Source organism: Taudactylus pleione, unplaced genomic scaffold (genome assembly GCF_031769625.1).
Source record: "Taudactylus pleione unplaced genomic scaffold, aTauple2 ptg000066l, whole genome shotgun sequence".
NCBI classification, from domain to species: domain Eukaryota; kingdom Metazoa; phylum Chordata; class Amphibia; order Anura; family Myobatrachidae; genus Taudactylus; species Taudactylus pleione.
Genome location: NW_028284468.1, coordinates 14306884 through 14334253, shown reverse-complemented (window position 1 = coordinate 14334253; position 27370 = coordinate 14306884). Strand labels below are relative to the sequence as shown.

Below are 27370 nucleotides of genomic sequence, written 5' to 3'. Positions count from 1 at the left end.
TGACCCAGAATTGCAAAGAGCTTTTGACACATGCCCAGGACACGTCAGGGAGGTTCCACGTAACCGCTTTCCACCGTCAGTTTCACACGCCAAAACACCCTTTGTCACAGGAAGACATATTTTCCCAGTTTGCATCCAACTTAGAGTAGGCCGGACATACGCAAAAATTAATTTAATTTGCTTCTGCGCATGGGCTATATGCAAAAACTTGCCATTTGTGTCCATGACAAGAGATCCATGCTACCCAGATCAGCCCTCTGGTGGTCATTTTGTGTTCTCAGTTGCAACCATGGAAAAAAGTAGTTAGCAGAGCCTAAATTTAAGCACTGAGACTTGAACACTATATCGCAGAAGAATAAACAATATTATGCTTGTTAGGTATTGTCAAAGCCTACATAACAGTAAATAGGTATTATTGCTGGGTACACACTAAATGGTGTACCCAGTACGATGTCGTTCACGGCGGGAACGGGCGGGGGTGCCATCATCTGCAAGTGCATACACACTTGCCCATGCCGTCAGCGAAGGAATGAGGCAGCATGGCTCCCAGTGATGACGCCCGTTGGACCTGCACGGGAGCGGGCATCGTTAGCAACATAGCGGCTACACACTGGCCGATGTGCCCAATATGTCATCCAATCCGCCGACATTTTCTCAACTTTTTTATTTTACTGGTTGCCATTGTTATGTAAAATATGTTATATATATATATATATATTGTACAGATGTGTCCTCATACACCTTCCATCTATACACCATACATCGCAAAACGCCTTGCGCCGATCCGAGAGGTGTAGCGTACCCACTTCTTCTTTACATTGTGCGTCTTATTCACGTTGCCGATGCAGCAAAACACCAAGGTTGACTTTACCCGCACAGGATTTAGTTTTAAACACATAAAAAGTTGCAGATGAAGAACTCTGTGAGAAAAAGCCGCAGCTGCTGCATTGTAGCACTTTTGTTGCTTCCATTTGTTTTATATATACGCAACTAAGGCACACATTTTGAGCACAAAATATGCTTGATGAGGCCGCGTCATCCAGAACATGGCGCACACAGAGAGGGGCTGTTTGGCACGACTGAAGCCACAATGTATGTGGACACACATATAAATACACACACAGTACTATATTGGACTTGGGTCATCTCAGTCTCAGCCCCCCATCCTGCCCACTCTGCCCCATCCCGCCCACTACTGTCAAATCCCCCCTTCCCTCTCTGCTGTTCTGACCCCCCTACATCCCGGCTACAGACCCGCCACTCTGTCCAGAAAGCCCCTCTCTTCACTCTGTGCTGCCACCTTACATATTTCCTCAGTTCCCGGTCCTCCTCCTCTAGATCTGTCCCATCCAGTGGGAACTGTTATGTATGTAAATTACCAGTTCTGATCTTTCAAGTAAGCCACATATATTGTCCCCTTAAAAAGACTTTTACTTTTCAAAGATGATCTAGATCATTGGGATTATGTGCTTTATTTGTCACTTTATACTTAGAGCCCCATATACTGTACTTCAGGTGCCAATTATTTTTTAGTGCAATGGAATAAAAGGGTAGATAATGCCCTATCTGTAATAATATTATTAATTAAAATTTTTAATGCTATTATATGAAAATACTTTTTGTAGATATACTGTATTTTAAGTATCTAATGAAATCACTCGGTTTACATTTTCAGAAAAAAAAATAACTTGCCAACACAATTAAATCACCATCACACATACTGTCACCATCCTTAATAAAATCTATTTTTCATTATTGAAATAACTTTCCCAATATACTACAGTAGTTATCAATTGATGTAGCCTTTACTATAGAACATAAAATTTTTTTTATATATATATATATATATATATATATATATACATACATACATACACACACACAGATTTATATAGTGCATATAATGTTATATGCATTATTAAAATGTTAATAAATACAAAGTGATGTGAGGGAGCTGTGTCTGTGTATGTCAACAGATATATATAAAAAAAAATCTTTGCTGTCAAATTCTTTCATTCGCATGTTATATTCATTAATTCAGTTTCTATGTAGTTTTCCTTAATTGTCTATTATGCAAAGAAGATGTAGCATGCAGGCAACGAATGAATCAAGCTGGTATACTGCATAATGTATTATGTCTAAACTGTTGATGTTAGGTTTACTCTCATAGGGTAGGATATGCTAATGCAAAATGTGGTCAAAACTCCCAAAACTACAGATTTAAGGTTTGATTGCATTTCCCATATGTATCAAGCTTCAAAAAGTTCCAGAGCTTGTACCTGGCAACGCCATCAATTCTGTATAAGTCCCCGAGAGGGAACAGATAGGATCCACCCCAGTGTCCCCTGCGTCTAGCGCATTTGCTGGCCGATGGCTGCCCATATGCAATCGGACTCCTGGGTCATAAACCCGGAATTCCTCATATCGAAAGAGCTGTCTTTTGTCTAAATCATCACAAATTGTCATGCATATTAAATGCTTCTATGCATGCGGTAAGTGGCAGGATGGATTCAAAATGCGATATTTGATACATCCCGTCAATAATCTTAAGGGAGGATTCAATTAAGCTCTAAAGCCTTGAACACTGTATCTGCAATATATTGCTGGTACTAAACATAGCTTACCATGCTTACAATTCATAGAAGCCATGTTTCTGTACCGTAATATATGGAAGAGTGTGCAGAAGCACATTACACTTACTTGAATCTTTTCCATAAGAACTAATAACATATATAACTGGTTATTGACAAGTATAATACTTATTTAGAGCACTTTCAGTATGATTTTTAAGCTCTTGAGTCCTGCAAACATTAAAACATTAGTGGACCCAAAGCAAAGCTCACATTAGTTAGCAGCATAGCCATTTTCAGATCGTTAGGGGTAACATACAACTGCATCAAGACAAAAAACAACAAAAATACATTTGTAAAAATGATGCAGTGTAAGACTGTTATTTACATTTTAGGATAGCCAACAACAGATATCTGTTAGGACTAGGGATAGTTTTAAAGCTAGAGCTTGTTTATGATTAGGACTTAAGCTTACAAAAGTGATTGCACAGAATTTTGGCTAATATTAGGACTAGATGTATTTAATTATATCTTCTTATTTAATATATATTGGATTTTTCTTCCAAACAGTGGGTCTCTTAGCACTCACCAGGTCTGTGTGCATTTTACGGCCTTCCCTATCCAAGCTCCATTACTAGAACATTTAATAGTGGGCCTTAGGCTATTATCTTGTTTGATCATTTATTACAATGGTGGTAGACTGTACTGAAGGGAAAACAGAGGCAGGACAAGAGTCATTGATCCTTCATCCCATACAGTTGGAGAGGGTGCAGCTTTTCTTTTTACTGCATGTTTAAATTGGGAGTTAGTGTAGGTGCAATTACTGCCCAAGGCATAACATTGTATAGTTGCAACAGTAAGTATATTTACCCTATATGGTTGGACCGGTAACCAAAATCACTTAAATGTAAATTAAGTATGCCCCTTCCAGCTCACCAACGTTTGTCCCTACTGTAGTGCATCTATGAAACAAGTGTGCTTATAATGTACGGTATAATGGCTGCACCTTCTCCAAACATGCATTATAAATCAGCATTAACCAGACAATACAGGTTCTGACTGAAGGTGGAGCAGCTTTATTGCAGACAAAGTCTTGGTGAAAAATCTTTTCTTGTTCTCACTCTCCCACATTACCTCCGCCTGCTCATTATAGTGTACCGGTATAGGTGATAGGTGGGGTATGGATGCCAGGAGCTCTGTGCTTCAATAACTGAAATGTGCTGTTTGCCGCAAATAAACTTGTTCCATTTGTGTATCCATAAATAAAGTTCCAGATTAGTCTGTCTGCTAATATATTAAGATATATAAGATAATCATTGCTATTAGTGAATTGGGCAAGGACTGCTATATCTGGCATTTATTTAAAATATCTGTAAACCACTTAAAATAATAATTTGTTAGCATTATTATTAGGCTAAAACATATTCCTTTCCTTCTATACTTCTGAAAAATAAAGTCATGTATGTGTCCTTTTAAATATTGGTCCCATTTATTATAATGAGAGAAGTCAGAGCAACATGGTTTAAGAAAAAAAGGCTGACAGTCTGTGTAACCTCAGTATAAAATAATTCTGTCTCAATTTCTAAATTTGTTTATATTAAAATGTCTTCTTTCTGAAATATCGTATGAGGGTTGTCATAGATGAAGGGGTGAACACAGCTTGGTGCAGAATTATACAGGCCAGTTTTAAGACCCACCTCATGTTTTACAGTGCATGATTATTACAACTATAATATAGGTTATATTAAAAACACTAATATTTGAATTCAAAATTAATAGGTGATGTGGTTTTCTAATGCAATTTGCAGGAAAATAATTATCATTTAAATGGTTAGCTTGTTACTACCAGTGTGGTCTTTTTATGAATAGGGTCTCTCATCAAAGTATATTTTTTAATCTAAAATCAGTTACTATTTTAGCATCCAATTATCACACAGCCTTCTGCAAGAAATGGACCTGAACACATTTCGATGTAAATAACCACTTGCAACCAGGTGCTCATGTATTAAACACATTTATACACTTTGATCTATTGGGAGACCAGATGATGGAGTAGGTGCTTCATAAGCTTCATCTAGTTCCTCAGGCTTTGGCTTATACTCTGGGCTAAATGGATTCTCACTTTCAAAGTCCAGTTCTTTCTCCTCATCATCTTCCACAATAGACAGCTCAATGTTTTTTCTCAAAATGTGTTCTTCCATGTTGGCCTCACTATCTATTGAGTCTTTCACGGTTTTTGCTTCCTCATTTGGAGGTAGCACCTCAGACGTCTTCTCAGCCACCAGAGTGTCATTCTGGTCATTCACAGCTTGTTCTTCTGCAGGCTCCTTTGCAGATTTTTCCTCACTTTCCACAGTTGTCTCCCCATCATGGGATTTCTTGATGCTAAAGGTAATTGGAACTTTAAATGATGAGCCCTTTGAAGATTTATTTTGGGATGGAGTGAATGACTTTTTAATTTTTTCTCTTCTTTCTGGTGACACAATTTTAGTGCTGATCTTGTTCATCTTCTTTTCAATGTTTTGACGTGAAAATGCTTTCTTTAGGCTATCTACCTTCTTCAGGCTGGATCTTTTCATTTTCTCAGCTCTAGTTGGTCCAAATTTCTCATCTACACTGTCATCATGCCCATCTTCCTCATGATTAATTTCATCATCTGAAGAAAGGTCAATTGTGTGCATGGTCTCCTCCAGAGACTTGTTAGGGTCAATGGTTTCTTCGGGGCCTTCTGTTATGCTAGGCACCGGTGTTGGCTCTTTCACAAAGACGTTTGCAGGTATTTCATTTTCTTCCTAAACAAAATAGATTATGTTAGTATATTTTGCAAAAAGCATGCTTAACAAACATTATTCAGGCATCAAGACAATTGAACATCTGTTCATATTTTAATGTATTTAAAATGTAAATGCTATAAAAGCTGAAGCAGTAAGAGAAGAAACCACAGAACAGTTTTAAAAAGCATTTTTAAACACATTGTTTTCATTTAAATCACAATTTCATAGAAACAAAGTAATAAATCAATTGTTATTAAAGGTAAAATATTTTCTTGATGAAACCTTCCTTAGCCCTCCCTTCCAGTCATTATGATACAGGTCACAATGACATATGATAAGGTGCTTTACAGCTATAGTAATTGTTAGAGAGCTGCATCTTTACAAATAAATCAATTTAAAACAAATGTAATAAATGGTGTTCTGTGTCATTAATATGTGAAATGAGGATTATTTACAAGCAATCTACAAAATGCCAAACTTCAAACAACCTCTAATCTTCTGTAGACAAATCTTTGTCTCATTTAAACAGGCTTAAAAATGTAACCCTGTGATGAACCTGTCTCCAATTAGTGAGATACACACTGAGGGGACTATTTATCAAGCACTGATGACCCTTTCTCTGGCATTTTTATCACAATTTCTCCCTTTTTAACAAGAGGGAAGCAGCAGATAAATGCGTACCCTGTCATTTTACTTTTTTCCGCTGTTGTGATAGGTTCATAGTTTGTGATAAAGACAAAACACCATCTCAGGTTAGCATTGTGAGCACCGACAAGCCCCCACCGACTAATACAGCACAAAAGAGTCACCTCTTCTTGATCCCCCCACAGCTGATCAATCTCCTCCACATGCCACTGCAGAACTCTGAATTATGTTAGTGTGTATACCAGGGCCGTAGCTAGGGTAGTGCGGCTGGTGCCATCGCACAGGGCACCACAGATCAGGGGGTGCTGTTTGGGCCTGTCAAATTTCTGTTTATTATCATTCTTGCTTGTAGATTCCTCTTATTTCATCCCCAGCATCTCCTGGCCTCCCCTATCTCTTTCCTGGCCCTTCCCCATGAGGCCATTCCCCTTTTTTGGGTGCATTATGTCCCTTTGAAAAATGAGGGGGGGTGCCTTTCACACGGCACCAAAAAGTCTAGTTACGGCACTGGTGTATACATCTATCTGGTCTGCACATGAGCAATAATGGAATAAGGAAAGAATGCCACAATGCCTTATGCTGAAAAATTATGCTGCCAGCAAAGGCAATTTCATGATTTAGCAGAGGGGATCAGATTTTGCTGTAAATTGCACTATTGTCTATTTTCATAAATTACATTGGTACAGTATTGTTCTGCTTAGCAGTGACACACATTGTTATATACTGTACTACATCAAAGAGGACGACAATGATAAATAGACCACTAAGGGCATATACAGTCAGATCCATAAATATTGGGACATTGACAGAATTTTCAGATTTTGGCCTCTATTCACCACCACAATGGCTTTGAAATGAAACAAACAAGATGTGCTTTAACTGCAGACTTTCAGATTTAATTTGAGGGTAATTACATCCAAATCAGGTGAACGGTGTAGGAATTACAACGGTTTCTATATGTGCCTCCCACTTTTTAAGGGGCCAAAAGTAATGGGACTATCAACTCAAAAGCTATTTCATGGACAGGTGTGGGCTATTCCCTCGTTATTTCATTATCAATTAAGCAGGTAAAAGGTCTGGACTTGATTCTAGGTGTAACATTTGCATTTGGAATCAGTTGCTGTCGACTCTCAATATGAGATCCAAAGAGCTGTCACTATCCGTGAAGCAAGCCATCATTAGGCTGAAAAATCAAAACAAACCCATCAGAGAGATAGCAAAAACATTAGGTGTGGCCAAATCAACTGTTTGGAACATTCTTAAAAAGAAAGAACGCACTGGAGGGCTCAGCAACACCAAAAGACCAGGAAGACCACGGAAAACAACTGTGGTGGTTGACAGAAGAATTATTTCCCTGGTGAAGAAAAACCCCTTCACAACAGTTGGCCAAATCAAGAACACTCTCCAGGAGGTAGGTGTATATGTGTCAAAGTCAACAATCAAGAGAAGACTTCACAAGAGTGAATATAGAGGGTTCACCACAAGATGTAAACCATTGGTGAGCCACAAAAACAGAAAGACCAGATTAGAGTTTGCCAAACAACATCTAAAAAAGCCATTACAATTCTGGAACAACATCCTATGGACAGATGAGACAAAGATCAACTTGTACCACAGTGATGGGAAGAGAAGAGTATGGAGAAGGAAAGGAACTGCTCATGATCCAAAACATACCACCTCATCAGTGAAGCATGGTGGTGGTAGTGTCATGGCGTGGGCATGTATGGCTGCCAATGGAACAGGTTCCCTTGTATTTATTGATGATGTGACTGCTGACAAAAGCAGCAGAATGAATTCTGAAGTGTTTTGGGCAATATTATATGCTCATATTCAGTCAAATGCTTCAGAACTCATTGGACGGAGCTTCACAGTGCAGATGGACAATTACCCGAAGCATACTGCAAAAGCAACCAAAGAGTTTAAGGCTAAAAAGTGGAATGTTATGCAATGGCCAAGTCAATCCCCTGACCTGAATCCGACTGAGCATGCATTTCACTTGACGAAGACAAAACTGAAGGGAAAATTCCCCAAGAACAAGCAGGAACTGAAGACATTTGCAGTAGAGGCCTGGCAGAGCATCACCAGGGATGAAACCCAGCGTCTGGTGATGTCTATGCATTCCAGACTTCAGGCTGTAATTGCCTGCAAAGGATTTGCAACAAAGTATTAAAAAGTGAAAGTTAGATTTAGGATTGTTTAGTTTGTCCCATTACTTTTGGCCCCTTAAAAAGTGGGAGGCACATATAGAAACCGTTGTAATTCCTACACCGTTAACCTGATTTGGATGTAATTACCCTCAAATTAAATCTGAAAGTCTGCAGTTAAAGCACATCTTGTTTGTTTCATTTCAAAGCCATTGTGGTGGCGAATAGAGGCCAAAATATGAAAATTCTGTCAATGTCCCAATATTTATGGACCTGACTGTACTTCTGTTAATGCCAGTTTCAACCAGGCATTTGTTGGCATTATTGTAATACAGGCACTGTTATAGGCCCTGGAACTTGTAGGTCGGGTAAAAGTCAGATTGTGTATGTAAGTAATATATTAATGTACAGATCCTTTTTTGTAAACTACCTCTATAATATAATTCCAATATAATATGGGTTTTGCAACAATATAAAAAATATTTTGTAGTTGAGTTTGCTATTTTATGAGTACTCCAGAAAACAACCTACCTTACAGATAAATTGTATCTACCTACATGCAATAATAGTTAATATGTTATGTAATACATATCTTTTGTGGCTTTAAATAACTCCATTGCTAAAAGGATATGTTTTAACTATTGTTAAAGTATGTTTAACTTTTTGATGTGTTAACACCACTTACTTGTATGTTCAAATAATGGAACTTAATTAGTTTAGCAAAATCACCTCATAAACTCTGTGTATATTCTAATACCTTATGATAGATTATTCAACAATACATATGTGGTCATTTTCTTTCAGTAGTTAACATAAAGGGTATACAACTGCTAAGAAACAAAAGAAAGCCAGCCTACCCACCCCAAATTGTAAACTATTTTCCTGCAGAAGGTGGTTCTAGTCAGTGCCTTCACTGGATGGCTGTGTGCCCTGTTCCAGCTCTGCCCCCTAAACACGAGACGTCATGACATGATGGGTCAGTGCTGCCTCCTCTGGGAAGTAAAGCACTGCACGGGATGCCTTAAGGTTGCACCAGGCAGCTCTACAGTCAGTAGAGTTCCAGCCCGAAGCATCTCTAGGTGCTCCAAGAGGCTCTGCTCTAGCACTACTGGCTGCAGGGTGACATTTCAGGCACTCTGCAGGCCACATGCAGGTGCCATAGGGTAGCAATGGTGCCGTCCCCAGGGCCCTGTGCCCCTGCATGGAGGTACAGATCGTATACCCCTAGTTAACAACAATACTGCCTGTTTAAGCATTGAACACATTTTATATCAAGACCTATCGCATTTATATACATTTGACTTAGATTTATTTATCAAACCCTATCAAAAAGATATCAAAAAGATATCGCGCCACATTAAAATTCATATTAAGCCATATAAATTTTATATGAAGCGATATCAAAAGGGGGAGGAAAAGGGGGAGTGACAGGGGGCGGAGTAATGTGAGGGGCTGGGGGCGTGGTACCTGTCAAATTAAGTTTGACGAAAAAGTGTTCTCTATCTACTGATGCTCCTTCTAACTATGAACTGTCCCTTGTTTTCTCTCCTTTCCCTTTTAGTTTCAGTTTCTCTTTGTGCCATATAATAAAATATGTTCTATCCTGGACTGAAAATGGCCTTCCCAGAGCTACTTGCTTTAAGGAAAGAACAATGCTTCCTCTCCATGGAGTACACTAGTAAAAGGGAAGGATTAGTCTGGTTAAAATTTCTTTGGTTACAATCTTGTCTTCGAGAGCGGATTCAAGTTACCAATTTTATTCAGTGCCTCAGAATCACTTAAATTAACAATATCTAAAAGATTGCCATATTATTTTGTACATCTCTGTGTGTGTCAGCCAAGATGTCAGATGCAGGTTAAAGAGTATTTTAGGGAAGGGAGGATCATTATGTACAGTATATCGTACCTACTGACTGGTCATAAAATAGTGAAATGTTATGAAATGTTCTGTTAGATACATACAGTTTTTAAGCTATTGCGCGTAGGGAACATCTATTTTTTAAGACATGCTTATTAATATAATTTGAGACTTATATATTACATTCTTGGTCACAATTAAATTACAGACATAGACTGCAATGAGATAATAATCAAATTGCTATGAAAAATGGTGAGGTACTTCTATAGTTTTCCATTAAATAACAACAGATAATATCATTTAACCATAAAGTAAACTCTAAAATAAAGAGTATTTATTTTACCATACCAACTATCTAACTGTTGGTTTAAAATTATATTATTATTATTATTATTATTATTATTATTACTACTACTACTACTATTTAGCTAGTCATTTGTGCCATTAGTATTTTTATATATTAAAACTTGGTTAACTGTTTTGTATTAAATAAAAAAAAAGATGAATTAAATATAACCAACCAGGACTAACAGCTATTTTAGCAGCAGAGAAGAAAATGTGATTATCTTCTTGAGCTTGTACTAAATTTAGATTACTCTTGAAATGCTGTACTTTAACATCAAAAGGTAGAAATGATACTAATGTAATACTTTATTACAGGAAGGTAAGGGATTGGAAGAATATCTAGATATTCTTAAAGCAAATAATTGCTTGAAAAGAAAGGTTATATTAACTAGGGTAATTTCCAATTGTGCACAAATCATGTATAATGAAATACCAATTTTGAATGAAGAGAAAAGAAGCCTTAAAGCCAAAAATAGATTACTCATCTTGTCATTTAAAACAAGTGTTCCTATCAGTGGATGATACATCACTTATTGGTAAGAGTAGCATAATGATATGCACAGTGCATTATTTGTGCACATAGTGGTCCTATATACTGGTGTACTGACTATCACATATCCATAAATTGTGTATTAGAAATTGTTTCAAAATTTCAAGAGTTCAGCACAAATATTCCATTGTGCCATGTATCAAAAATATGAGTAATGTGCCTGTTAGTGATACGGTTCATAAAAGCTATAGTTGTCTGGTGTTAGCGCACAAACATGCCATAAACTGCAAAAGGTTAACATTACATAAATTTAATACAATAAACATATGAATTCAGTAGGTAAGAATGCTGCTCTATATTCAGCTGGTTCTGCCCTTTAGTTCAAAATAAGTTTAAACGGTTTCTATTGAACAAAATCCACAATAACAAAAAAGTAATAGATCAAACACAATCTACTAGTGTTAAGCTAAACCTGACCAAACAAATGTGATTTGCTAGCATTGCTGAGAATGTTGGAGAAGAAATGTTGAAACTATATCTATCTAAACAATAAAGGGTCACATCCACTAGACGACTCAGTCGTTTATTAAACTGTGCAGTGCCTACACTGAACGATATATTGTCCAGTGTAGGCACCATCCCTCATTCCTGAACATGGTCAATCTGTCGTTATCAGCAGATTGACCAGCATGTTCAGGTGATGACGGATGTTGGAAATGACCAGTGGGAGCGCACATTGCTGGTTGTTTCCGACATTTTAGTGCCCGATTCATGCACGATTAATGGACGGCTGAATGATAACGATATCATTATCGTACAGTCATCCATTAATATCTGCTAGTGAATGTGCGCCATAACTGTTAAAAGTATATCTTTGCTTAGAGGACAGGTTTATTGTCAAATAACAAGATAATACAGGACAACATAGAGACTAGGACACATTTCTATAAAATCTACTGACATACTGTACACTGACGCTTACAAACTTTTTGATACTTTCATTGATACATTATTTCAAAATAAAAGGTGCATTAATTATGATTATTAGCTGCATTTTAGGTTACAGAGTCATGTAATATTCACTAGGAATTGGCCTGCATATTAATATATTTAGCTAAAATGAGTTTTTGGTGAAAAAAATATTAGAAGACGTATGCTGGTGTTATACAGAAAAGGTTACAAAAAAAAATACTTCTAATGAAGTTGTTAAGACACACATGTTCGTGTATATTCAATTGGGTGCACCCAATTTTTAATTACCGCTGGTATGCGTGCTACTGATGATATTCAAGTTTTAAAGAATGGTTCCAAAATTGTTTGCAGAAAAATCCTGCAAATCCCAGAATTATGACTGCACAGCCCCTCTCCCCACCACCCATTACCTATCCTCACCTAGTAGCACCCCACACACTCTAGCAGCACTCCACACCGGCGGCACCCTGACACCAGCAGTACACTTACCAGAGTCCTGGGTGCTCAGGAAGCAGGCGGAAGAAGACTGCAGCATGTCAGGAGAACAGCACTGCAGAAGGTAAGTAATTATGGATTAATTAAGCTAGTTAGCTATTTGGAAATTTCCAAATGCTTTATTAGTTATTTGGTGGTGAAGGGGGGGGGGGGTGTTTGAGTACCCACGGAACCCCAGAAAAGAGAGTCACCCTCCTACATTCCACGTTCCTAGTGAAATGGGAACATTGCAGGTAGATTTAAAATTAGGACACAGCAATCACTTGTCAAAGTACATGTATGTACAGGTCCATTTGTTTACATTTTTAGGACCATCTAAAATACATTCTCCAGGCATTAATAATTCATGGTGAATGCTTTATATTAATGCCTTTGTGTGTTGGCATTCAAATAAAAAGAAATAAGTAAATAACTTCTCATAAAAAAAAAAAAGTACTGAATGGAATGTAATAAAATCCAGTCAGTTATTATAAGGACAGATTGAAAGCCATGATTCTCAGACAGTTTGATGTCTCCCAGTTGCTGGGCTTCAAGATATAGTTAACTTGGTCAATAGATTGAAGGAGGTAGATGGATCATTTCAGGGAATTAGACTTTAAATTTAAAGCAAATCTCTCCAAAGTGGTATTTCCTGAAATGCTATGAGTGAGTTTCTGAGAAGTTATGTAGAAACTTTGTACTTTTTGATTTTGAAGAACCAGGCTGATATAGTATCTCCCAGCTACAGGCTCCACAGTAGGGACATGCTGCCCATCAATGGGGAGGGTGCAGCTGTTCTGGGCAAAGAGTTGTATATACTGTATGGCTGGAAATTTGATACGAGGAATGAAGGTGTTGATAGAAGCAATATGTAATGTACACAGAAAACAGGGTTTTCTCAATGGAAACGGGGAAAGGAATAGGGGAGGGTTAGATGAAGCAATAAGGAGATGAATAATATTATAAGTGGCAACAATAACAACATGAAATGTATGGTAACAATTGCTAAGAGTCTTCCAAATAATATAAATAAGTTACTTGAGACCTAGTAATATTGGTAGAATATTACTGACATATTACTGACATATCCCTCTTATGTTTATGTAATTCCCTAATTAGACTGTATATCGAGTACAATGGTTTTGGGCACCTTACTGGAAGAAGCTACAGCAAGCCGGCTGACTACACTAAGTGACAAAACAATGTCACAAACACATGGCAGTTTTATTTAACATTTATGAAACACAGTGGCTTTGCAGTGGCAAACAGGACGGTAGTTTAATAATCTATACGATCCTATAAAATGATTTAATTAATAAAGTACTAGATCACAGGCCTGAGGCCAGCACAGGTAAATGGAGGCAATGTATTCAGGTAAAGCCAGGTTAAGTATTGATTGATTACTAACAGTAATAACTATAAAGAAAAGGAAATTAGAGACATGGAACACTATGAAAAAACAAGCTTCCAAATGTGAGTTTTCTATTGCAAATGCAAACTAAATCCAAACAGCAATCACAAGCCCGAGTCCAGTATAGGTAAATGGAGGTGGAATATTTATGTAGTGAAAACTAGAGATGAGCAGGTCCGGTTCGCTGAGAACCGAACTCACCCGAACATAGGGGATCCGAGTTCGGCTCGGGTTTTTCCGCCTAACTCGGAATCAAAAACTAGGCAAAACATCATCATCTCGCTGTCATATAAAGGTTGCAGTGATCTGTGCCATTTCCACTCCGGCTGTGGAAAGTGTAAAGAGAACAGACGTGCTCTGTGCTGCTCTGTCTGTTCAGTGCTGTCTGGCTGGGACTGCAGTACATAAAAGGGGAGGTGCTGCTTTGTCACTGTTTTCCTGTCGATAAGGGGCTGGGGCGGCTGCAGTAAATAAAGGGCTGTGTGTCCATAATGAGGCTGGGGCTGAAGTACATAAAGGGGGGGCTGCTGTGTCACTGTTGTCCTGTCAATCAAGGGGCTGCAGTACATAAAGGGCTTCTGCTGTGTTGTTCATAAAGGGCCTGGGGCTGCAGTACATATAGGGTGCTGTGTTGCTCATCAAGGGGCTGTTGCCACATCCAGGGGTGCTCTGCCTCAGTGTAAAAAAATACAAGTTAAATAAAATTAGCATTTAAAATCAAAGAACCAATCTTTTACAGTGGTAAAGAAAAAAAAATCAAAGGGAAAGTTAGCTGCAGAAAATTGGCAATATGCCTTTCACCACATGAAGTGGCAAACAAAAGCTAAGGCCTTGGCCTGTATTTATGACTGATGGTTCTGCCTCTTATGATGATTTAAGCACAAGTGAACATGCTTAAATAGAAATTGAGGATGCTTCTGTGGAAGTGCACCAGGATGAGGAGGATATTTGTGTAGCTGATGCCAATAAGGATTTTGATGATGAGGATGTTGATGAGGATGCTGTTTATGTAAATCAGGCACCAGTGGAAGAAACAGTTGTTACCCATAATAAGGAAAAGCCCATTGTCATGTCTGGGCATAACACACAAAAATCCACTTCTTATGTGTGGAATTATTTCTACCCAAATCCGGACAACAATTGTCAAGCCATCTGTACCCTTTGTAAAGCCAAAAATAAGTAGAGTTAGGAATCTTAACAATCTAGGAACCTCCTCCCTGTTACATCATCTGCAGCGCATCCATCAAAAAGGTTTTTCAAAATTCAGAAAATTTGGCTAAAAAATTCCCAACAAGCAGTCCAGCGTCAGCTAGTTCCCTCTCTCTGCTAGATCCAAGCACCTGCCACTTCACCACCAACACCTTCATCAACAATATCCTCAATCAAGTAATTGTTTGAGCCCCCAGAAGACAAGCTACCAATGGGCAGCTGACATTGCTGGCAATGATCTCTATGTGCACAAACTGGCTTTATAGAGGCAAGGTGTTGTCGCCATTATCATCTGATTCCTCATCTTCATCGGTGTCTGCATCATCTTTCTTCACACAATATTCATTTGTCCTTGCCGGAATACACCATTACAGGTGCCTCTGTAATTCTAGGACGTAATTGGCGGTTATGGACTTCCTCGTGGAATTTGTAGTTCATTTTGATGAACATAATCTTTTCCACATTTTGAAGAAGTAGCCTCCTACGCCGATCGCTGACAAGGTTCCAGTCTGTGCTGAAAACTGTTTCGGAGTACACACTGGAGGATGGGCAGCTCTAGTGAAGCAAAGAAAGTTTATGCAAGGGCCTCCAAGTTGCCTTTTTTTCCTGCTAGAAGTCAAATGGACTGTCTGACATATCTATTTGGATGCTATCATTAAAAATAGTCCTCAACCATTCTTTGAATGGTGGCCATATCAGATGGAGTCACGGTAGATGTCTCATTAATTAATTATAGGCAATTCTTTTAGATCAGACCAGATGTCAAAACTTGGTTGTGTTGACTCACCTGCATCACCAGTGGGTCTTTTGGGAAAGTTTTGTTTTTCCTTGGCAGCTGCACTTGCAGGAAAAACTGAAGGAGGAGCCATCGCTGCATCATGTGCCACTTGAGCTGACAATTTGCTTACCAACAGGCATTTCTTCAGATCTGTGTCCGTTGGGAAGAAAGACACAATATATGACTTAAACCTATGATCGAGCATGGTTGCCAAAATGTATTGATCCGATTGGATGGCCCTGACAGGTCCTGGTGAAGCAAATAAAGGACTTGATCTACAAGTCATACATACTTTGCAGAATCACACTTAAATTCAGATCTTCCTTCAGTTTCTCAAGTTGCTTTTCCAACAGTCTAATTAGGGGAATTACCTGACTCAAGCTGGCAGTATCTGAACTCACTTCACAGGTGACTTCAAAGGGTTTCAGCACTTTGCACAACACGGAAAGTATTTTCCACTGAGCTTGAGTAAGGTGCATTCCCCCTCCTCTTCCTATGTCATAGTTCGCTGTGTAGCTTTGGATGGCTCTTTGGTATTCCTTCATCTGCTGAAGCAAGGTGGATTTCCACCTTGTACCTACATCTTGAAACAGCTGGTGGCAGAGCAAATTTAACATTTCTTGCAGGTACTGCAATCTTCTACATGCGCCTGCTGATGGTGAAAATGTCCAGAAAATTTTCAGGCCAGAGAGAGCATCTCCTGCACAACACTGTCATTTAAAAAAAAATTGCTCCACCAAGTTAATTGTGTGAGAAAAACATAGGACAATTTGGAATTCATCCACCTGTAATGCTCTCACAATATTGGTGGCATTGTTAGAAACTATGAATCCTGGGGAGAGTCCAAGTGGGGTAAGCTATTTTGCAATGACTTCCCTGAGTTTTTCTAAAAGGTTTTCAGTGGTATGCCTCTTAATGAAACCAGTGATACACAAAGTAGTCTGCCTCTGAATGAGCTGCTGTTTCTTAGATGCTGCTGCTGTTGGTGCCACTGAAGGCAATATACCCACCCAGTGGGCTGTTACAGTCATGTAATCTTGCATTTGCTCTGTTCTGCTTGCCCACATATCTGTGGTTAAGTAGACAGTGGGTACAATGGCATATTGGAGGACACTAATTTTTTTTAACGTTCCTGTACAGGCTGGAAATTGCTTTTTGAGTGAAGTGGAATCTAGATTGGATTTGGTAGCAGGGACACAGGACCTCAATTAACTGTCTAAAACTAACACCCAATGCATTATTTGCAGATATTGGATGCACAGCTAATACCAGCATAGATGTTATGACATCAGTGATCCACTGTTAAACTCGGTGACTGCTGTCATACTTGCGCCCACCTGCAAAGGATTGTTTAACAGTAAACTGTTTTATTAAACTACTACTGGGATGAAGATCCACTCCAAGGAGGAGCAGCAGCAGCAACAGCAGGCATAGCGCTCAAGGATTCATCTGGGGCAAGGACTGATGTGAATGATATAATATTTTTTTGTAAATGCCTCCTCCCCTCCACTGCTCCCTCAAATTTGCTTTGGAATAAAAAAAATGAAATTAAATTTACTACTAATCAACCCTTCCTTTCCCGGCCTTCAACTACATACATACTCCAACTCCCTCAGGCCTCTTGAATAATAAAAACATTTGTTTCCTGATGTGCCACAGCAACTGAAATCTATTACATGCGGTTTCTGAATGCCAAATATGTCCAGAAATTACATACAGTGCCTAAAGCAGGCTAAAGTAAACTGAGGCATGCCACCTTTGTTGACAAATAACTTCAGTAGGCCCAACAAACATCACAGATTCTGGGAGTTCTATTTCAGATGGAGAGCTACATGCTGCTTTCCTCTGATGTAAACTGCAACTCTTGGTCCCATTATCGCTAACAACCTCCCTGAGCACAAAGTAAACGTCTGTTTACAGTGCGTACTAGCAGCACCTCGACAAGTAATGCCACCGCATTTCTATTAGTTGTATAAAAAACCTCCTCTAGATCATGAACTGAAGAACTTGTTCCTGCATTGATCAAAACATTTCCCTGACTTTAGTCCTTAAACATATTCCAACTCCCTTGTGCCTTTGACCTAGTTCTTGATTAATGAATACATTCTTGGTTTTTAAACTTCCTATGGGGTCGTATAGTTTATTAAACTGCCATCCTGTCTACCACTGTAGTACCACTCTGTGCCATGTTGGAAGCTGAACTGCTGTCGCTTAGCTTTTTCAGCCAGCTAGTTGGAGGCAACTTTTTGGCCTTTACTGGATTAAATCAATATTGTGAGCTATGAGGTTGTAACAATTGACTGGAAATTAATGTGATTGAGGTTAGTAATACTGTAGGAATAAAAACAGGCCAAAATTATGTGATTTTGGCTGTTTTATGATTTAAAAAAAAAAAAAATACAGTTTCAAAACCAAAACCTAAACACGCAAGGGAGGTTTTGCCAAAACCAAATTCAGATCAAAAACACGAAGGAGATACAGATACGAAAAAAAAAAAAACACGGGGGTTAGCACACATCCTTAGTGAAAACCAGTAAAATTACTAACAGTAATAACTATAAAAAAAAAGTAAATTGTAGACTCGGGACAAACTATTATAAAACACACTTCCCAATTCCAATGAGATTTTTAAAATGGAAACTGAATCCAAGCAGCAAATCACAGGTCTCAAAACAATAGAAATGATTCAAGTCAGAGTAAAAGCTTGGTTGAAGTCGATAAATCATTAATTATATGACTTGATGATACTACTTTGTATCTGTGGAGAATATGCAGGAAACGGGCATATAAGCCTGGATGAGAACGCCCCTGTAAAGTAAAGTACTACACACTACCTGTCAAACAAACACAATGAAGGATGATAAAGAAAATTAGCTGGTGATGGGTGGCCTTACGAGATACAGAAGAACATCAACGTATAGCTATATACGATTATACACTGCCTGTCAAACACACACAATAAAAGATAAGGAGGGGTAGCTTGTGATGGATGGCCTTGCAAGATACTGAAGTTCAATGCCCCAGTAAAGTACATTATATGCTGCCTGTCAAACACACAATAATGAATGATAAGAAGGATAATACTACTCTGTAGTATCTATGGATTAGATACCATACACAAGGCCTATATGCCTGTATGAGAAGCTGGTGATGGATGCTCTTGTAATATACAGAAAAACATCAATGCCCCAGTTAAGTACAGTAATATACACTGCCTGTCAAACTCAATAATAAAAGGATGCTAAGGAATAGGATACTACTCTGTAGTATCTGTGGAGAAGCTGACGGAAACAAGGACTATATGCCTGGATGTGAAGCTGGTGATGGATAGTCTTACAAGATACAGAAGAACTTCAACACCCCAGTAAAGTACAGTAATACATGCTGACTATAAAACAAACACAATCTTGGCAAATTGCATAATGAAAAGTGGTGCATAACTGAACTGTCCTAGGGCCATCCCACTTACCTTTATCTAGTATATTAAAAAAGACATGCACAGTTTAACAAACCAAGCACTTCAGCAGCAGGGACAGCCACTTTTGTGCATGAATTTCTTGGTTTGTTTTGGACCCCACAAAAGATAACAATGGTGGTTTGGGTAAACCAAGCTATCAATGGACTTAAGGTGGCTAACAGCATTGTTAATCATCTTCACAGTTGGAAGGTCTCATTATCATCCTTTCCATCACCTTCATCACCAAACATTATTAGCTTATTTTGTCATGGTCACTATCTGCAATGCATCTTCATACAAGGGGAGTTTGTGAGAATACTGTACATCTGGCATATGTTCAGACAGGGCTGTCATCAGAAATTGTGAGGCCCGGGGCTGACAAAATAGGAAGGGTCCCCTCTGGGTGCGGAGTTGTGAATAATATGGGTGAGGGGCATCAATTGGTGCATAAACCAATTTAAATAAAATGAAGTTTGGGCTGTGAGGGTGGGTGTTATTATGACATGTTAATCTATCATATAAATTATATGATACCCTAGCCTTAGCCACCTCAGTATGGTACATACATACCCTCATGGCAGCTCCACCTCACTCACGCACCACAACACTCACACCCACCATCTCCCTCTCACACATATACACAGCCCTGCCCCAGACACCTCCCTCTCACACACATATACCCAGCCACCTCCATCTCATACATATATGCTTCTGCACCAGCCACGACACGCAAGCACGCACCCACCACCTCCCTCTCACACACATTCCCCCAGCTCTGCCCCATCAAACTCCCTCTCAGACATATATACCTTCCTAGCTCTGCCTCACTACTGTCAGTGTGCATGTTAGCTGCCGATCCTGCAGACATAATGTTGCCTTCTCTCAAGACATCTGTTACATTGATTCTTGTTTGTGTTCCTATGTATTTCTAACTCTATATTGTTCGCTCTTTTGGAGAGATGGCCACTTTCTGGCTGCCCCTTCTGGTAGGGGGCAGCCAGATCAGCATATCAAGGGGGCGTGGCTGGCGTGGTCACGCAATCGCATCATTTTGGCCCATGATTTGGCGAGAATCGTGTCACTGGTCCCGCCTGCTGTGGGGGATTCTCTTATTAACGCGGGGCCGGAGGGGTTGGCGGCTGCCAGGAGGCTTGTCTGCCTTTCCGGAGTGACATGATTTTCGGGTCAAGAGGGTAGGCAAGTATGTTTTTTTGTCTCCTTCCTGGCAGCGGCCATTTTGTTGAGGAAATTCATATAGAATTGCAGTCATACCTTGATCCGCAGCTGCAGAGATGGGGCCCCTCTATGTCCGGGCCCGAGACAGTATTATCGGCAGTCCACCCCTTATGGCGACCATGTGTTCAGGCAGAATCATATCCAAGACAGCTGTTGATGCCAAGAAGTATGAGGTCTATGTACTAAGGCAAATATGTAAAACAGTTGTGAATTTACACTATTTCTTCCATATCTGCCTCTTCTCGGATGCTTTGTATGATTATTCACTAGGGCAATGCACAGAGCTAGGAGTTGGGTGAAGCAACAGTATAGTCTCTGCAAACATATCGGGCAGTCACGCAGCATGTAAGTCAAGTCTGACCAGCTACAACCACTGCAGCTCTGCTGACACGCAGAGAGCTATCAGGCTGAGATGGCGATCACAATAGCTAATTTATGTACACCCGTGAAACAGCATTTATGTGCTCAGTCACGTCTGCGTTTTTCTAACCACCCACTGTTACAAGCCCCAAACGGTAAGTACACTTGTCCGCATACATCTATCCTCTGTGTGCTACAATCAGGGGTGGATTGGGCCACCGGGAAACCGGGCTGGTTCCTGCTGGGCCGGTCCCCAAGCACTTATCCACCCCCAACTACCACGATCAGAGCTTAGCTCCGATCGGGCAACTCTGCAACTTCAGCCTCTGAGGGGCCCCGTTCTTGTTCCCCCCTCCGTCCCTTGCCTCTGCCGCTGGCCAACTGCTGGAGACAGGCACAAGTAGAAGTTGGGGCCAGTAGCCCGGCGTAGAGCTGAGAAATCAGGGCCGACAGGCGAAGCGCACGTGACATCATAACGTCACGCCGCTGGAATAGAAAGGAGCCGGGTCTGAGCTGACTGCCGGGAAAAAGAAAAGATCAGCACAGCAGGGCAGACAGCCATAGCAGGTAAGTGTGGGCTGGGCTGGAGAAACACGGCGGGCGGTCGAGGCCAGCAGATGAAGGGGGCAGATGGAGCTGAGACATACAGGGACTGGGGAGACACAGGCTGGGGAATGGGTCTGGGGGGACACACAGGAGTCAAACTGAGAGATAGAGGGGGGAATGATTAAACTGAGGGACAGAGGGGGCTGGGGGATGATTACATTAAGAGAGGGAGCTGAGGAATGATTAAAATGAGAGATAGAGGGTTCTGAGGGATGATCACACTAAGAGTCAGAGGGGCTGGGGGCTGATCACACTGAGTCAGAGGGGCTGGGGGATGATCACGCTGAGAGTCAGAGGGGATGGGGGATGATCACGCTGAGTCAGAGGGGTCTGGGGGATGATCACACTGAGAGTCAGAGGGGCTGGGGGATGATCACACAGAGTCAGAGGGGCTGGGGGATGATCACTAGGGGTATTCAATATGGGAGCGAAAACATCGTTTTTGCGTTAATATTGCACTTATGATGTCATTATCGCAGGTTTTACTTTTACACCATATTCAATTTCAAAGACTTATCGCAGGTTCGAAAAATTTTTGATAAAAAACGGGGATAACTTTTCACCATTGAATAGGTGTCGAAAAAAAGTGCAGAATTGGGGTTTAGGGGTGCAGGCTTAAAAAAAATAGCCTGCACCCCTGGGAATGACATTTAAAAAAGAACTGTGTCAAAAAAACATAATAGGGACACCCCAAAAAATTTTAATTATTGGGGTGAAAAAAAAAATGGGAAAAAATAGTTTAACAATAGGGAAATAAGTTCAGGGCTATTCTGCAAGTATGCGGCAGGTGTTTTCTAGAATAGATTTATAGTGGCAGGTGCACAATTGCAGAATTTTTAAAAACTTACTTTAGGGACATCAAAATATGCTAGTACCCATTTTCATGTACCCCAAATTTGATGGGACCACTTAAAAAAACAAAAAAAATAACCCAAGTGCTCTTCTGCATCACTTCTTCAATGACGGGAAAAAACACCTGCTGCGGCTATTTAAATCCCCGACTTTCATTTAAAGGCTAAAACGGGGGTACCCATAGTGATCCCCCATGTTTTTACAACTTTAGGGGGTCCAACAAATTTTTTAAGGAAAAATTCGTAACTTTACGCAAATCCAACTTCGCAGGCTCCCGTTTTCGTTAATTTCATATTGAATACGGGGATAAGCGGGCGCGCACCCGATACTTTAACGCAGATAAAAACTCCGATATGAAACGTAAACTTCGACAGCGGAAGTTTACGTTTCATATTGAATTCCCCTCTTAGAGGGATATTCAATATGAAACGTAAACTTCGCTGTCTGAGGGAATGGGGCTGAGACACACTGGGTCTGAGGAATGAGGCTGAGACACGCTGGGGGAATGAGGATGAGAGACACACTGGGTCTGGGGGAATGGGGCTGAGACACACTGGGCCTGGGAAATGAGGCTGAGAGCTACAGGTGGGTCTGGGTATGGAAAGACGCAGGGGGTCCTGGAAAGAGACATGGAGGCCTGAAGATGGGGTAAACTTTAATAACCTTGCGGCTCCCAGCATTGACTACAATGGAGGGAGCCGTTCATTGGCTGAGAGACGGGAGATGGCCTCTCTCAGCCAATGAACGCTTAGCAGCGGGGTTTCCATGGTGATACCCCGCCGCTAAGCTCTCATTCGGGAAGTACCGTTCTATAGAACGGTACTAAGTTCGTGGATCGCGTTTTCGTTTTTTTTTTTTGCCAAGTCCGGGGATGCCTACTTTGGAACGAAGAGGACAGAACCTCGCATAGGAGATGGTGAGTATGTTTTTTTTCACAGGTCCCCTATGGATACTTTACCGGACAAGTGGACCGATGCTACAGGGTTACATAGGTGAGTATGTGTACATGTGTGTGTGTGTGTGTGTGTGTGTGTATGTATGTTTAATAAACTTATACTGTCACGGTGTGTGTGTCCTGTGTTTTTTTTAAACATTTTTTTACAGGTGAACTACAGGTACTAGTGGGCCCTTAATGCCCTGCATGCTGGTACTTGTGGTTCTCCAAGTACCAGCATGCGGGGCAGGCTTGCTGGGACTTGCAGTTCTACTTGTAAAGACAATGTTTGATATTCTTTATTTACACCACACCACACAATCAACCCGCCACCCACCGCCACCAGGGGTGGCGGGGATAGCCCCGGGCTATCAGCCTGGGCCTGGGGTGCCCTGGAGAGGGTGACCCCTTTATTGGGGGGGTCCCCAGCTCTCCAGGGATCCCCGGCCTGGGCTGACTAGCGGTCAGGGCTGATGCTGCGGCTGGGGGGCCCGGTGAAAGGGCTCCCCTGGCTGTGGCATCAGCCCCCCGCTAGAAAAAGTCCAGTGCTGGTTCTGGAACATACAGGGGAACCCTACTCATTTTTTTCCCCTGTATTTCCAGAACCAGGACCGGATCAGAGCCCAGAGCTGGTTGCGCAGAATACGGGGGACCCCTACGTCGTTTGTCCCCCGTATTTTGGCAACCAGCTCTGGTTCTGACTAGCCCGGTGCTGGTTGTGTTTAAGTACAGGGGACCCCTATGTCGTTTGTCCCCTGTATTTAAGCACACCCAGCACTGGGTCACTAATGCCCGGGGCTGGTTGCTCTTTTTTTGGGGGGGGGGCACGCCATTTTTTTCTCTTTTTACACAGGTTTTTTTTTTTTTATTTACCACAGCAGCACAGACGGGTCTCACGGACCCGTTAGTGCTCTGTGTCAATGACACAGATGCAAGTAGCACGGATCTCCTGGTCCGTGCGTGCATCTGTGTCATTGAAATACACAGCAGCACAGACGGGTCTCACTGACCCATCTGTGCTCTGTGTCACTGTCAATCACACAGATGCATGTAGCACGGATCTCACGAGTCCGTGCTACATGCAAATGAGCACCATAATGCTGATTGGCTGAGAGCCGTGACAGACGGCTCTGTCAGCCAATCAGCACTTTGCCCATTAAAGGCAAAGGCATTTTTTTTTAAATGGCCGCTCGAGGCAAAACCTCGAGATCCGACAGCAGATCTCGAGGTTTTGCCTCGGGAGAGGGATCCGGGGCAGACAGGGAGATCCGAGCTTGGGCTCGGATCGCCCCGGATCCCCGAAGTTCGGGTGGGTTCGGTTCTCAGGGAACCGAACCCGCTCATCCCTAATCGCTACTGATTAGTGCCATGGCATGGTGCAACTATAAGGTCTGTTTGATGCACAAGTAGGCAAGGTGTTTGTGGACACATCTGTACCTGTCACGGTATACATTCAGGAAGTCGGCGGACACAATGTTGACCGCCGACTACTTAATCCCGGCGAGGGTTAAATGACAGGCGTCTAAATCTAGACGCCTGTCATTTTACCGAAGCTGGGGGACCGGCGCCCGGCTTCCCGATCAAAGGGATGCCGGGAGCAAAGTGCGGACAGCCGCAGGGGGGGAGGGTTAGATTTAGGGCTCCTGGGGGGGGGATTTAGGGTTAGGCGGTGGGGAAGGGGGGATTAAGATTAGGCACGGGGGGGGGTTAGGGTTAGGCACCCTAAAGGAGGGTTAGGGGGTAGAATTATGTTAGTTTATACTTACCTTTAGGACAATCGGGATTTCCTCCTCTGTCGGGATACTGCTGCCGGGATTTGAACAACCCTGTCACTCACTTTGCGAGGGCGTTCCTTTGTATGACAGTAATTGCAATACAAATACTGCACTTGCGCAGTGCTGCACATGCGCAATAGTACAGAATCTCTGGTTCTGTGAAAACAGAGCCCGATATTGCTATTGACCACACTTTCCACTGCTATAGTAACTGAATATTTAATAATTGTTTTGCTGGAAAGAGCACTACATCCTCATTATATATTGCACAGTTACAAGGCTATTAGAAGCAAACTCCATTAGCGCCAGATCAAACATTAGATGTGATAGGCATGCACGGGCTGCAATGATGAGAGGTAAGTATAACTGGACAGGAGGGAGAGAGATGATATGGGCTGAGCAACTGAGGTGCCCGGCAGATGCCAGGTCCATTCAATTACTAGTTAATTTATAAAAAAAACATGTTACTCAGAGCTTTACATTCAGGGAATCATGAAACAAATAGAGTACATACAGCAAAGCGAAACATAAGGTAAAGGAGCTTACAAAATAAAATGTATGGAGAACAACTGACGTTTATTGTATTAAAATAACAATTGTAACTGATGGTGTGGAACGTGTGTGGCAGAGGCGTTATCAGCTACCAATATATAAGCAGCCAATAGCCATAGCATACTTGCTTACTAAAAGCATTTCAGGGAGATTGTGAAACACCAACACCTACGAGTATCATACAATTGATTTATTTCCAAATGCAACTGAGCCTCAAAGCAGTTATTAAGATCTACTTGTTGATGGAAACACACTGATACGTTTCAGAAAATATATGTAGGGAATCAGTAGGTATTAAGCCCGACGGATGAAATACCAATGCCAGAGGGCTGGCAGATGAAGATCTTGACTGAGGTGAGTATTTACCCTAACCCCCCCCTCTCCTCCCCTAACCCTCCCTTAGGGGTGCCTAACCCTAACCCCCCCTCCTAGTGCCTAACCCTAACCTCCCCCCAGGGGTGCCTAGACCTAACCACCCCTCCCCGCACCCTAAACCTATCCCTCCTGGGGGGGGGGGGAGGGGTGTGCCTAGACCTAATCTCCCCCTGGTGGTGCCTGACCCTAACCCCCCCTTCCACTAGCCTAACCCTCCCGGGGGGTGCCTAACCCTGAATCCTTCTGAAAGTCCCATACAGTGGAGGGTGGAGACATGATAAATAAGTCTCCATAGAAATTGTTTGTCTTTCAACATTTATATTGACCAAACCTAATTTTCTTCTAGTTCTGGTAAAGGCTATCACAATCATGATACATGGGCACTCACTTTAGGTGTTAGACTAATGGATTACAGATTACTTCCAGTCAAATGAAGGGGTCTAAAATTTACATTCATACTGCATTATCTATATTGCATATCTTATGAAAGGAAAATGATCCTGGGGCTATTATATTGTATTAAGTAATGCTGAAATGGGATTCAACTGATCATAATTACTCCTTTGATCTTCACTTTAAATGATTATAGCAGATCCATTATGTGTCCTCATTACCATAGACATCTCACCTTGTATTTATAGACTGACTAATGGAAACTCATTGGTTTCTAGCACATAAATGCATTCACTTAAAGTTTTATATCAGGACCGTTCTTAGCTTAACTGCACAAAAGGAGTTATTGTATTTTCCAAAATGTCCTTAACTCAATCATTATTCAACACAGCACTTTCAGAACTCAGAATGTATTATTTTCTCAGTAACACAAGCTGAGTCAATTACAGCCTTGTTTGGTACATCAGGGTTACAAACATGAAGGGGTAGCCAAGGTATTTTCAACTATTTGCAGATAATTATCACAGCTAGCATTTCCAATTATGCCTTTAAAAAGCCTGTTTTTCCAAACAGTTATCAAGTCACAAATAACATTTTCATCATTCAGGCCATCAGGTAATAATTGTGGACAATTAATTAAGCACTATTCACATAGTCACTTTACCCTGGAGTAGGAACGCTTAATGAGATTACTACTGTTTATTGATGCTAGGTTGGCTCAGGTTCAGGAGTTAATGACCAGCAAAATGGACAGGGGAAAAGTTCTGAAGTAATGAAATTGTGCCACAAAGCTATTATGTTAAATTTCTAGGTCTAGCAATAAGCTATAAATAGGTTTTGCCTGGCTGTGGAGGTGCATTGATATTTTAATTGTGTTAATTGTAAAACAAAAAATATACAACAAATTCCTAAGCAAGAAATAGGAATTAATCCAAAAAAACCATGAATTTAGGAGACACCGTTATTTTGCTTAGAATGGCCGGGATGTACTAAGCATCGCATCCGCAATGCGGTACATCCCGCCTCTTATCGGGTACATAGCAACGTTAATTACACCAGTATGTACAAAGAAATGTGATTTAAATTGCACAGGACAGCTCTCCTGATAAGAGCTATCTTTTGCGATGACCACGGATAGAGGTGCTTCCAGGCTTGAAACC

General features: G+C 41.0%; 1 protein-coding gene across 1 annotated transcript in view; it reads right to left on the bottom strand.

The window, feature by feature from the left end:
* Positions 1 to 1247: 1247 nt before the first annotated feature.
* LOC148534459 (caveolae-associated protein 2-like) overlaps positions 1248 to 27370 on the bottom strand; it is a 69288-nt gene continuing 43165 nt past the window's right edge. The window contains exon 2 of the mRNA XM_088466874.1: positions 1248 to 5362. Coding sequence (XP_088323000.1) covers positions 4586 to 5362 — 777 coding nt within the window. The 3' untranslated portion in view covers positions 1248 to 4585. The remainder of the gene's footprint in view (positions 5363 to 27370) is intronic.